At 59.4% G+C, this 13,072-nt stretch overlaps 1 protein-coding gene across 1 annotated transcript in view; it reads left to right on the plus strand.

Annotated features, from left to right (window-relative positions):
• The window catches only part of CFAP65 (cilia and flagella associated protein 65), a 32,539-nt gene extending 30,307 nt beyond the window's left edge, over positions 1-2,232 (plus strand). Inside the window, exons 30-32 of the mRNA XM_068408008.1 lie at positions 426-710; positions 1,384-1,521; positions 2,205-2,232. Coding sequence (XP_068264109.1) covers positions 426-710; positions 1,384-1,521; positions 2,205-2,232 — 451 coding nt within the window. The remainder of the gene's footprint in view (positions 1-425; positions 711-1,383; positions 1,522-2,204) is intronic.
• Positions 2,233-13,072: the final 10,840 nt, after the last annotated feature.

Consider the following 13,072-nt stretch of genomic DNA (forward strand, 5'->3'; position numbering starts at 1 on the left):
CACCGGAACGGGGGATCCAGCCTGCCAAAGGCTGCTCTGGGGACTATGAGCTTAGGAGTCTTCGTGTGACAGCCAAAGGCAGGGTCTTGCTCCCCAGCTAGGGGCTGGGCCCATCTCTGCATAGCAAAGGGTGTCACTGCCCAGGAACCAGGGCAGTGTACCCACCAGGTACAGGCTGCATTGGGATTCACCTATTTTGTCTGTCAGTTGCAGAAATGTAAGGAACCAGTGCTGGGGAGGCAAGAGTAGTTTCTGTAGCTCAAGCCATCTTGCTGCCTCCCTTAGGCCCAGAAAGCAAGAATGGACAGACTAAACGTTGACATCAGTCAGGGCTTTCCTCTGATTTGTACTGTCTTGTAATGATGCTCTGGGGTCATACAGATATTTGATTTGCTGGGACTCGTCCCTTATTTTCCTCCTCCCAGAGACCTCTTGGAGAACACCCAGTTCCATGACACAGTGAGAAGAACCCTGGATGAGCCCATTCCATATTTCTCCCAGTTCCGGTGTGCAGAATCAACAGAGCTCCAGGACAGGACACAGTGCTCCACAGTCCCCTCCAGAGTTTCTGCTTCGCCAGATCTTTACCCTGAGAAGGATGGAGAGGTGAAAGAAACGAGGCAGGAAACCTCTCCCAACAATGATTTGCTGGAGTCTTGGGAGATTTTTCACCAGGAGCAGTTGAGGGAGCAGAAGGAGATGCTGAGCAGGTGAGGAAGAGCTTACACATAAAAGGCAAGAGCTGCACAGGCAGGAGAGCCATGACAGCACACTGCCTGGCCAGAAACCACTCCTTCAGCCCTGTGGCATTTCTGCTGGGGTGTTCTGTGTGCTCTGGGTGGAAATCAATGCTAGCCCACCTAGCCACTCTCTCCTGAGCGCCGTTTGTGGAGAGTGCAGCTTTGGTGTAACTTGGGGTTGAGCCGTGGGCAGTGCCAGGAGGCTGGTAGTGAGCGAAGTCTGCTTTACACTCAGACAGTCCTGGCCGTGTTAGACATCGGAGCGCAGTGTGCTCTTACCTTACCTTTTATTTTCACTGTGGTATTTAGTCTCCTTGCACTTGCTGTGGCTGCTCCCTTGTGCGCTGCTGCAGGCCACAAGCGTATGCACAAATACTAACTACAGCACAGCTTGGAGGGAGAAACCAGTCAAACCACAGTCACCCAGCTCTGCCTGAGGTCAGGGCCTGACGCCAGCTGGTGGCAGTTCTGGGACAAGGGTCAGCACTACATTGCTCAAGTCTTTGGTTCGTTGACCTCAGGGTGTAGGAAACAGCGTGTGCTCCACTGCTGTGCTTGATGTGTCCTGGGAGGAGTCACTGCAAGCAGCCTGCCTTATCTGCTTTCTGATAGCTGTCCTCTGCCTGTACTTTTGCCCCTCCAGGCAGCCGGCCTTTGGGAACCTGGTGGAGCTGGTGCTGGAAAACATACTGCAGAATATCCTGATGGAAGCCAGCCATGGGGAGGTGGTGCTGACAGCCCGGCCCAGGGTCATTGCTCTACCCCCCAGCCCTTCCCGAAGGTAGCAGAGTGCTTCTATGCTGTGGTGGGGGACAGGACCTCTCCTTAACATGTCAGGCTGAAGCATAGCCCATTTTCTAGACCATGTGGATTAGCTGGATCACTGCCTATCATCAGTGCCAAGACTGCCTGTGCAAAAGGGGGAATCCACTCCCAAAGCCTCTGCCCCTTCTTGGCTTGTTGTGAGCCACAGAGCAGAGGTGGGAACGCAACAGTCTTTCTGTGGACCCAAGACCCCTGGGGCAGGGCCCTGTGAGTGGACAGCTGGCTGAAGGGGCTGGCCTGAGACACTGGAGAGCCCAGCACAAGGAGGGTCTCTTGGGAAAAGGGGTCAAGGAGCAGGCAGCACAGCCTCTGACAGGAGGAGGGGGGCAAAACTTTCGTAGTCCAAGATGCTGTGGGATCTAGTTAGGTTGAGGGAATGGCCACTGTCGGGGAGGCAGATTTGGGGTGGAGGGCAAAGAACGAGGATTTGCCCCAACTTAGGGAGAAGTGCAGGGAGATGGGATTGAGTGAGAATAGGAGAGGGTTGTTGGATGGAGATGTCATCTCCCGAGTTGTGGGAGTCTTGTCTAGATAGATGATGGGTGTTCCCCATGATCCCTTAGGGAGGGGTGATTGCCCAGGGGGAGGCGGCAGCAGGCTGCACTCTCCCCACCCCAAAAGCAATCTCTTCTTCTTCAGAATCACCAATCCAGCACCCCCACCCTGAAGAGCATAGCTGCTGGGCACTGTGCTGCTTGGGCTCTTCAAGCACATCAACTGTCTCCACTCTTCATCCTGTCCCTGTGATGTCCAGAACAACTCTGATCCTCTCACACCATGACCTGAGCCCAGCATGCTGGCTGCCCCTGAGGAGGTATGTCCTGATTACGTCCTCAGCTCCCACGTGAATTTTTTGGCGACTCCACAGCAGAGTTCATGAGCTCTCTCCTCTCTGTGGCTGGCCACATCATCGGAGGGGAAACTCCCTGCGCTACAGGGAGCACATGGACAACCTCTGTGACTGTTCCCACTGCCCCCAGTCTGTACCAGCTGGGAAAGGAGTGGAATCTGCTTAGAAATGTAGCTGAGGAAGGACTGACAGCTGGGCATTGAGGTGATGAGCCCCTGCCGACATCAGTAGGACACAGGTACTGAATCCTCCTCCCCTCCTCACTCCAGTGGCTGCTGCAGGTCCCACGTACAGCGAAAGAGAGAGCAGCTGCAGCACTGTCTAGCACACTTGGCAGCCCAATAAAAGGAGCTTGGCCTCTGGGCACATGGACACCAGCGTGTAACATGTAATCGATGGCCCTGGGTTTGGGAGCACCCTGGATAAGCTCTCCCCTTTTCAAACTGCAAGGCTGTCACCTGGGGAAGGGGATGCTTTGAGCCTTGGCCTGGCATGGGGGTCCAGCAGGCTGCGGGAAGGTGTCCCTGCCACGAGCTGGTTTGTCACAGGTGGGAGGTGGCAGTGTTAGTTGTGAGATATCCCCGGTGCCAGCAAGAGCTGTGGCTGGTGCTGGGCACTGTCTGCCTGCACCCTGGCAGGGGCTGCAGGCCGGCTGTGCCAGGCAGCAGGGCTGGGTTTGCAGCATCTCCCCTCTTCTGCAGCCCTGCTACGGGCTCTGCTATGCAGGACTCACCCTGCTCTGGTGGGGATGTAGCTGGTGCTCCCCTCCAAACCCCCCTGCCCTGCATTCCCAGTGCCAGCGCCCAGCCAAGACCGGAGCTGCACCTTCTTCCCTTTGCAGCCCAAGAGAAGACCACGCACAAGGAGCTGCAGAGGGCTTTCACCCTGCTCAGCAGAAGGCAGATGCCTGCTGTGCCCAGGGGTTCTGCAGCTCGCCCAGCACCACCCCAGCACTCCGCTCTGTGCAGGAGCCCTGCATGCATAACCGTTACTAAGCCCCAGGGCCGAGCTGTTCCTGTTGTAAGAGATAGAGCAAAGGCACTGCCAGCTCCTGAGCTCAGCCTGGGTGCCTGGGGCCTTCACGTGGGTCCTGGATCCTTCTCATGAGAAGTGCAGACCCTCTCCTCCCTCCCCAACACTCTGCGTGCCAGTTCTCCTACATCACAGCAGCTTTTCTGTCTTCCTCTGACAGTGCCGAACAGGCACTGGGGTATCATCTCCTTCCTCCCCAACTCAAGGCAGCAGCAGCACCTGGTTGGGGTGACTCTGGTCCAGGCTCCTCACTAGGATTTGTTCACTACAGGTGCTCTGTAATCCTGCAACAGGCTTACCAAGTGGGTAACGTAGGCAGGGGCAGGAGCCTTGCCATTGTCCTAAAACAGGTTGAATCCAGCTGCCTGCAGGAGCCCAAGGCCAGCCTGGAGCAGCGGAGACAGGGTCGGTGAGTTTGTCCATCCTCAAACCTGCTGCTTGATCTGGTACTCTCTGAACTGCGTTACCGTTAGCTCCTCTGCCTTGTGGGACAAATGCGTCAACATGGGCAATGCTGTGTGCTAGTCTGGTGTAACACCCAAGAGTGAGGAGATGGAGCCTAAGTGCAGACACATGTGCAGGGAACGATTTTTTTTGTCAGTAAAGCTCCTATCCTCCCCACTCTCCCATGCTGAACGCAGCCTGGACCTTGAGGAAATGGAACTCACACTGTACTTGCCTGTTTCATCACTATCAGAGGTAAATTCATTTCTCTGGTTAGCATCTCTCTAGTAGGAGAGAGTCCTGAGACAGTGCCTTCAACAACAGGTGAGTCAGGGAACAAGAGGCTGGAAAGCTACCTACACATCTGAGAGAGGAATCTTTCTTCCCTGGGCTCTTTGCAGGGGGTGTGAGATGGTGGTGTGTCACCTCTATTCTAGGTCCTCTCTGATGCCTGTCACTCAGAACCATTTATCATGCACTAAGCAAAGCCCTTAGCAGCTGTCACAGGCTCTTCTTCTTTTGTCCTCACCCTAAGTTGAAAACACACCAGGGACAGACCCTTTCCCAGGTTGGGGAAATTCCTGCTTCCTCTTCTCAAGCTGGGAACTAGACCCTGGCCCTGGTTTTGGAAAACACTCGCATGTGTGACCAAGCCACACCACTGTCCCTTTGACAAAGGGAGTGGGAGACAGCAGCAGCCCCAGGCACTGCTCCGGTTGAGCTCTGCAGAGTGGGGAGCTTACAGCAATGCACTCACCCGGGGGCTTCAGTGCTTCCTTGCTGCTCCTCCCTGTGCTTGGGTCTTGGGGGCAGCGGTGAGGTGAAGGGTGGGCAGACATGTGTGGTGCTGGCTGGTAGGACTTGTCCCTTAGCAAGAGGCTTTGTTCCTGCCCACTGGCAAGAGTGATGGCAATGAACCGTGGGACTGTAGTAGAGCCAGACCCACAGCCCAGCTCCCAGAAGAGGGGAGAAGCCCTGTCTCTGCTAACCTCAGTTTGGTCTCGGGGAGGAGGAAGTCTGAGCCGGGTGTACTGGCCTCCAGGGCTGGATTTGGCCCCCGCCCCAACACCAGCCACATTTCCAATGCACATCTCTGTAACGGAGATACTGTAGATATGGGTCCTGCTCCTTCCCACCAGTGTTCGGGTGGTAAAGTGGGGTGATGTTCCCCTGGGGCTAGGGTTGGTGGTCAGGCCAGCCAGGACAGGCTGCCTGCAGGTCTATGGTCAGCGTGAGGATGGCTGAGCATGAGCTTGGCAAGCTAACGGGGCTCCCCTCCTCCTTGTGCTGGTTATCAGGAGTGCTCAGTCCCCAGGCAGTTAATGCAACACACAACAGGCCTTTTCTTCTTGGCTGTTAGTCCTGGCTCCTAGGGAGGGGTGAAATGGCCTTGGGGCAGGTGGGCAACAGAAGCTATCCTGAATCCCATTAAAACATTTAACACCTGCTGAATCGTGCCATTGTCTGGGAGATAAAGGGAAGGGAACAAAGCTGCTCTTGGTATTCCCTGCCAGGGTGTCTGCAAGGCTCTGCTGTCCCATTGCAGCTGGGGAGCCTGAATCCCCTGCAAAGACCCACTTGGCGTGGCTCTGCGTCCATGTGGGGAAGGTGGCAGTGGTAGGGGACAGTCCCCTGGGCCTGCTGCTGCAGGTGTACACAGCCCCTCGTTGGAGGCAGCCCCTTCTGCCCCTGCACCAAGTATCAGGTAGGAACCTGGAAAGGTCCTGCCCCAACGAGCCTGCAGTGTCTGTCCGGGCAGGGCGAAGTCTGGAGAGCAAAAACATGAAGGTCATCCTCCCAAAACCCTGAGCAGAGACCCTTCACCCCTGGCCTCCCACGTCTGAGATACCAGGCTTTGCTGGCTCAGTTGTGTTGCTTTGGTATTTGGGAATGGGGACTTTTTAGTCCATGCTCAGGTCAGGCCAGGGCATGATGGTGGCTCCTGATGGACACGAGAGGTGCTCTGCTGTGTGCTAAGCAGTCCTCATGGGCCAATGAGGCAGCACAAACCCTTGGCTGCAGCGAGGAGGCTGAGCCTGCCTCTGCCTGGGCCAGCCCTGCTCAATGCATAAGCAGGGGCTTGGACCCAGCACTACCTGCCAGGGAAGGGCACACACTGGTAGATGCTGCCATGGAGATGCCAAGGCCAGGGCAGGTGGAAGATGTTCCTTGGGATAGCTGCCCACTGCAGGGCACTCTGCAAGCTCAAGGGACCTGCTCGTCTCCTGTTTTCCACAAGGCAGCCCTGCAAGGGCAGTCTTTGCTGTTATTTGGTGCATGGTGGGGCTCTGCCCTTGCAGGAGAGAGGCTGGGGTGAGAAAACATTTCTGGCAGAGCACATAGCGCTGTCTTGGAGATGTCTGCAGGAGCTACAGCAGCAACGGTGTGGTGTTTGGGAGTTTTCTGTCTTCTCCAGAAAGGGGGGCAGCCAGGCAGCCTGCGACAGGAGCTGCTGCTCTGCTCTGCTGGCGCATGACCTGGCAGGGAGAGGTGAGAGTCCTGCCCAGTACGTTTCCCACACTGGGAAAGGAGAAGTGGGCAAGCCCAAGCATCAGGGCCTGTATAGCGTCAAAAGGAGAGGGAACATCACATTTCCTCTGGCACCGCACCCCAGGGCAGCCATGGTTCTGCATTTCCTTTGCCGGTAAAACTACTGGAAAAGAGGATCAGGGTGACCTAGGCCAGCAGGTTGGCATCCCTCCAGCTCATCCCTGTGCCACGCTCCTGCTGGGCTGGGAACCTGCAAGACCCCAGCCCCAGAGACAGCAGCAGGCAGGAGGGATGGAGCCTGCCTTTCACAATCCTGACTCTGAGAGGGACAAGTCTCCAAGGAAGAAGAGCTGGATGGCAGTGGCTGATAAGGATCTGCAACTATCCACTTACATTTGGGAACCCACTGCAAGCACACGCCAGCCCTGGGTGGGACAATGGTGGCAGTTCGTAAAGCACACCCAGGACCAGGATACCTGCAGGTGTCCGCCGCGGGGGTTAAAGCAGCATTACCCCCTTCCCCACCCGCACTCACACCCATCTACACAAACAAACACATCAGTGCACTTGCACAAAGGAGCTTCTCCTGCCACCCCAGCTGCACTTCATGCTCTGTTATCCCGGGAGCTGCGGGTGCCAGAGTAACCCAGAGAGAGCCCAGCTTCGGCTGAGGAGTGTCAGGGCTGAGCAGTGTGGCTGGGTGCTACAGGAGTGTGACTAAACTTCTCCTGGCTTCCATGGGCTCTGCACGCTACCCACAGAGCCAGCATGGGGGTGTCCACACTGGTTACCCCATTGTGTAGTGACACAGCTGGGATGCGGGCTGTGGTGTGACTCTGGGATGCAGTGACCCTACGGGAAGGCAGGTGCACATGGAGCGAAACGCATCCTGTTCTTGCAGCTGCATTGGGAGAGCTGGCTCCTGGCCCATGCAGCCGCGCTGGAAACACTCGCGAGGAGAGCAAGCAGAGGTGGTTTTGTCGAGATCTGCTTCGCTGCCTGGCTCAGAGGTCTGTGGGCTCCTGTCAATGAAGTGTGCAGCGCCCTGGTGTGCCCAAGGGGTCTTCAGCATGAGTGGGGGGATTGGGGTGGGGACAAGGGGGTCCTTGCCATCACCAGCACTTAGTGTCAGCCCACTTAGGATAGGCAGCAGCTTTGCTTTCCAGCCCTGGGACCTTAGCACTCCCTCACCTTTCAGCAGCCCAAAGCATTGCAAGCAAGCTGCCCCCCACCTCAGATAGGGTACCCCCACACCTGCCTCCCCTGGCCCCCCACTCTCCCCTCACCCCGGCTGCAAAGCGAGCCAGGCAGGTGGGTGGAAAAGTGACAGCTGGTGTTGTTCCAGTGCAGGTTAATGAATGTCTCCTCCTCTCCCCCCCCCACCTCCTCCTCCCCACCACCCCAGCACCCAGGCTTCTGGCTCCTATCAGCCCATCAGGCTCCCATTAACAAAGGCAGCCCTGGAGAGTTTGCATAGAGACCTGCTCTGCCTCTAATCTAGGTGGGCTAATCGCCTCCCTTGCCCAGCCTGCCTTCCCTGGGTCAATATTTGCTCTGAGCAAACACAGAGCCGTGACAGGTGTGCTGGGGAGAAGGCTCGCCGCCGCCAGCCCAGCCCTCTCGCCTGTCTCTGCTCAGTCACATCTCTCCCCGGCCCCCCGATCACCGGCCAGCCAGCGCTATTTTTATCAGGGCTATAAAAGCCCCATCCAGCCAGCGTCACCCTCATTTTCTGCTCGTGAGCCGGCGGGGGAAGGCGAAGTTGCTCACCTGCCAGCGTGTCACCGGAGGCAGGTGAGGTGTTGTAGCCCGGCACACCTGGGCTGGGGTCCTGCCTGCCTGGCTGGGAGCAGGGTGCTGGGCATGGGGGACAGCCTGGGGGCTATCCCGGGACAAGCACTGGGAGCCCACTGGCACCCCCGAACTCCCAGGAGGGAAGGGGATGGGCTTGGGGGACACCGTCCCAGCTGTCCCCTTCCCTTAACTCTTCCTTCTCTCTCACCTGTATTTTCCGATCCTTTCTGTTCCACTCTCTCCCTCCCTCCCTTCCTTCCTCCCTTCCTTCCTCCCTCCCTTCCTCCCTCCCTTCCTCCCTTCCTCCCTCCCTCCCTCCCTCCCTTCCTCCCTCCCTCCCTTCCTCCCTTCCTCCCTTCCTCCCTTCCTTCCTTCCTTCCTTCCCTGTTTTCCCACCCTCCTTCCCCACCCTGCCATGCCAGTTTAACCCGCCCCTGCTCTGTTTGGCTTTCCCAGGCAGCAGGTGTCAAGCGTCCAACCTTCTGGACTTTACTCCCGGAGAAGCTGGTTCGGAGCAGCAGGTACAGCAAGGACGCTGGCTCCCAGCCTGGAGGGACCCAGCTCAGGAGGAAGGACGGGGAAGGCGCTGCCAACCATCCACGGCAGAGCACCCCTCCAGCCCACGCCGTCCCAGCCCAGAGCAGCTCTGCACTTGCCTGGCGTCGAGCCCCACGTACAAGACCTGACCTGAACGTTTTGTTCGTTCGGCTCGCGTTAGGCAGGTCCAGCCCGTCTGCAAGCGTGGGGCTGGTGCTCACACGTGCCCCACCACACACACACCACTGCAGCGTGTCCTGGGTGCCCACGACCTGCAGCCCACATAGGGAGCGCGCACACTGGCTTGCAACTCATGCAGGACACCCAAGCCGGTTTGCAGCACACGTGCCAGGACAAACATGCAGCCCACGTGTGGAGCGCACAGGGGACATGCACAACATGCAGTCTTCACCCAAGTCCATGCGTGCAGCGTATGACATGTGCATGGCACACACATGCAGCGATGGACAGGCAGTGCACGCAGGCGATGCAATCCACACGCAGCATGCATGAACACCATGGGACCTGTACACACGCGGGGCGTGGGACCCGCGTGGCATTTCTGACACAGCTTCACAGGCTGTGACGTGCAGAACCCACGTCTGTGTGCCCGTGGCATGACAGGCACGTGTAATACACTAGGCACACGTACCTTGCCTGCGCGGCCGGCCGCTGCCTGCAGCAGCCTGCCAGGGAAGGGCAGCCTGGCCCTCCCACCCCACAGTGCTGCAGAGCCCTGGCAGGCGCGGGAGCCCCGGCAGCACTGCCCTGCCCTGCCACGGCACTGGCACAGGGTGGAGCTGACCGGGCTCTGCCAAACACCCAGGTAGGTCTCAACGGTCTGCTGGCACCAAGGGAGCTTTGGCTGCTGACACAGTGCAGGCAGTGGGGAGGGCAGGGGGGAGAAGGGCAGAGGATGGGGGGATGTCACACCCTTTCCCACACATCTCTGCCCAGGTTCTCCCCCAGGAGCTGCACTTCCCGGCCCTTCCAGGGTCCGTCTGCCTGTGCACTCGGCTGCCCAGGGCAGGCGTTGGCTGCTGCTCACCCTGTGAGCCAGGTACCAGCTCCTGCTGGTAGCCATCCCTCTGCCCATGCTTGCTGCCAAAGGGCATGGGGGGGTGGATCTGACAAGCCGGGAGGTCTCTTCCGGAACAACCCTGCCCACTCTCAAAGCACAATGCAGTGCTTGACCTGGACTCGGGTCCCATCCCATGTCCTGTCCCATCCTCATCCCCCTGCAGCCAGCGCAGAGACATTCGGAGCCCGGGGCTGCTCCTAGCACCATGGAGACAGCAGGGAGTCCCGGAGAGCTTGGAGATGGGACAGCAATGGACCTGCTTTCCTTCCACCCCAGGATGTTGTCTGGGGGGGCAAAATGCCCCATACCTCCCTGCCTGGCCATGTCTGCAGTTTCTCTGACAGCCCCAAGCACACTCCTGCCCTGCCATAGGGATGTCGCTCCCAGGTGCTCCCCGGCAGGCACAGATGCTTCTCTTGTCACACAGGTCCCAGCTCCAGCCCCGCTGTGGTCAGGGATGCTCTGAGTTTACAGATGGGTCCCGAGCCCTTCCTGCAGCCTCTCCACACACATTGTGAAGGCTGAGCCCAGCCCCTCAAGTGTGGAGGGAGGAGAGGCTGGAGGCGAAGAAGCCCAAGAGTGTGCCAAGGGACAGGGTAATCCCTGCTGCTTTCCCTTACCCCCATCTGATCCATGCTCAGGACAAGGCTCAGCAGCCCCTGCCCTGGAGCAGGAGAGCCCTGTTCCCTTCCTGGGGTGCCCCTGCAAGGGATGGAGCTCAGGCACGTCCTGGGCTCCCTGCCTGCGCAGATGCTTGGAAAGTTTCCAACCGGTGGTGTGGGAAAACATCAAAATCACAGAATCACAGAATCAATCAGGTTGGAAGAGACCTCTGGGAGCATCTCCAGCGGTGCTGAGCTTCCTGCATCTCTCCAGAGCCAAGTGCTCATCCTGGCCCGGGAACAGCCACCACACAGTGTGGTGACTGGCCATCTCAGTGACCCCTTTGGGCCAGGTTTCTGGGCTCTGTCTCCTGCCACCAAGCCTGGCAAAGTTGAAAAGCCAAGAAAGCACAACACATCCCCTGACACACATAACCCCCTGCAGCCGCCCTGCTCAGCCTGGGATCAAACAGAGCACGATTAATAACACTGAGCAAAGCCAGACCCTGCTGCCCGTGCTGCTCCAGCCGCCGCACGTGCATCCCCGCGGGGGCAGAGCCGGGCAGAGAGGGGATCTGGCAGAGCAGAGGTTCTGCCTGGCTGCATCGCTCTCCCTCAGTGGCTCCACGCATCGCTGGGCTGGCTGGTGCCCTAGCACAACCCAGTACGCTGTGGAACCCCTCTTGCACCCTGTAGATAGCCCAGATGCTCCAGAAAAGCTTTTTTTTTGGATTTTCAAGGTATCTAGGCAGCAGCCGGGGAGCCAGACCCTGCGCTGGCACCTGCAGCAAGTCTGTGCACAGGGCAGCATGCGTCCCAGCAGGAGAAGGAGACAGCCACAAGAGGCAGCACTAGAAATTGCCCCCCCCCACCCTGCCATCTTCCCAGCCTGCTCTCCCTGTCCCAGCTCTGACAGCCCAGTGGCACTGGGAAGCCATGGCACCCTTCAAAGCTGGGGGTGGCCCCAGGAAGCCACATTGCCCTTCGGGCTGGGTTGGCTGGGGAATGGCCCTGTGGCAGGGTTAGCACCCAAGGGAGAGCTGATCCCCAAGCTGGGCAGAGCTGGGGACTTTAAACACCCATGTGTCCCACCTCAGAGCCAGCACCGGTGTCACGGGCCATGCCAGGCTGGCAGGGAACGAGGGGCAGGGGGGGTGCTGCCGCCTGTGCAGTGCTGTACCCCCAGCCCTGGGCCCTGCATGGCCATTTGCGTGGCGTTGGGGACCTGGGGACATGGGCTGGGGATTTGCATGGTGCAGCTCTGCACAGGGAGGATTTGCATGGGGAGGGCAGGGTGCAGGAGGGGCGCTGGGGAGGCAGGAGCGCCCGTGCCTGCGTTTGCATATAGGTGTGGTCGCATGCAGGGGTGAGCGCATGTATGTATGCGTGTACATCTGTGTGCATGGCTGTGCACGCGTGCGTGTGCCCTCCCTGGGCTGGGCAGGCGGCGCGGAGCTGGGGCATCCTGCTGCTGCATTCACTGCCGTGTGCGTGGTGCATGTGTGTGCGTGTGTGTTCGTATGTGCACCCCTGCTGAGCTACACGCGTGCGCTGGCCGTGCCCCTGCCACGCTCGCTGCTCCGTGTCCTGGTGCGTGTGCATCCTACAGAGGTGTGGGTGTGAGCAGAGGCGTGCACCGCCGCTGGCTGCCTGCGGGGTGCTGCCTGCGGGGTGCTGCCCCAGGCTGCGTGTCCTGCCCAGCCCGGATGGGGTGTGCCAGCCTGGGGCAGGCACTGCTTTGCTGTGGGCTGGGGCAGAGGCAGCTGGTTGACCACTGGACCCCAGTGCCCTGGTGGGGATCAGCCCAGGGAGCTGCCGCTGCACACAGGGCTGTGTGCGCACCCCTAGACCGCAGCTGCCCATGGCTCTGTTGTGCCCGGAGGAGATGCCCAGGCTGAGCAGGGGCTCCCTGCCCCTGTCCCCAGCGCCGTTGCGGGTACCCAGCCAGCTTGCACAAGGAGACTGAGGCTGCTTGTGTCCCTGGGGCTGAGCTGATGTTGGAGGTCAGGGTGCTGCTGAGCACCCCATGGTTGTCTCCAGCCCCCAAGCCTGCTCCTGGCCCAGCCAAGGGCCAGGGCAGAGAGCATAAGGGACTGTCCCAGCTCTGTGCTGGGGTCTGGCACTCCCTGTGCCAGGCTGTAACTTCAGGTACCATCCCCAGGCAATGGGTCCATCCCACACATTCCCCCTCAACTCGAGACCATGGGGAGAGGCAGCCTTCATCCCAGCTGGCTCTGGGACAAGCTTTTTGCTATTTGGCAGGCAGGGCGGAGGGGAGAGGTGGGTCCCAGGCACGGAGCTGTATCCTGCCATGGTGAAACAACAGGCAGCTCTGCCCATCTCCAGCCCATTACTGGCCACGGGGAGCATTGGGCACAGGGTGGGTACAGCCTGACATCCTCCCCCCTGCACCCACAGGCCCCAGGGGTGAGGGGACTGAGTTTTTCCATTGTCCCAGGAAAGGTCTCTGAACCGCAAGAGCGAAGGGGATAAGGGGGGGCTCTGCTGAAGGACTCAAGGTGCTGGAGGGAGAACCCCAGAGCTTGCACTAGTCCTGCATCTCGGAGTGCGTCAGCCCCATCCTCCCACACGGCCTCTGGGGAAGGGGTGAGCGATGGGGTTCCCCTCTCCTGGGCCAGCCAGTGGCCCCGGGGAGTGCGTGGGCAGCCTGCCCGGG

The sequence above is a fragment of the Nyctibius grandis genome, chromosome 9 (genome assembly GCF_013368605.1).
Source record: "Nyctibius grandis isolate bNycGra1 chromosome 9, bNycGra1.pri, whole genome shotgun sequence".
Taxonomy (NCBI): domain Eukaryota; kingdom Metazoa; phylum Chordata; class Aves; order Nyctibiiformes; family Nyctibiidae; genus Nyctibius; species Nyctibius grandis.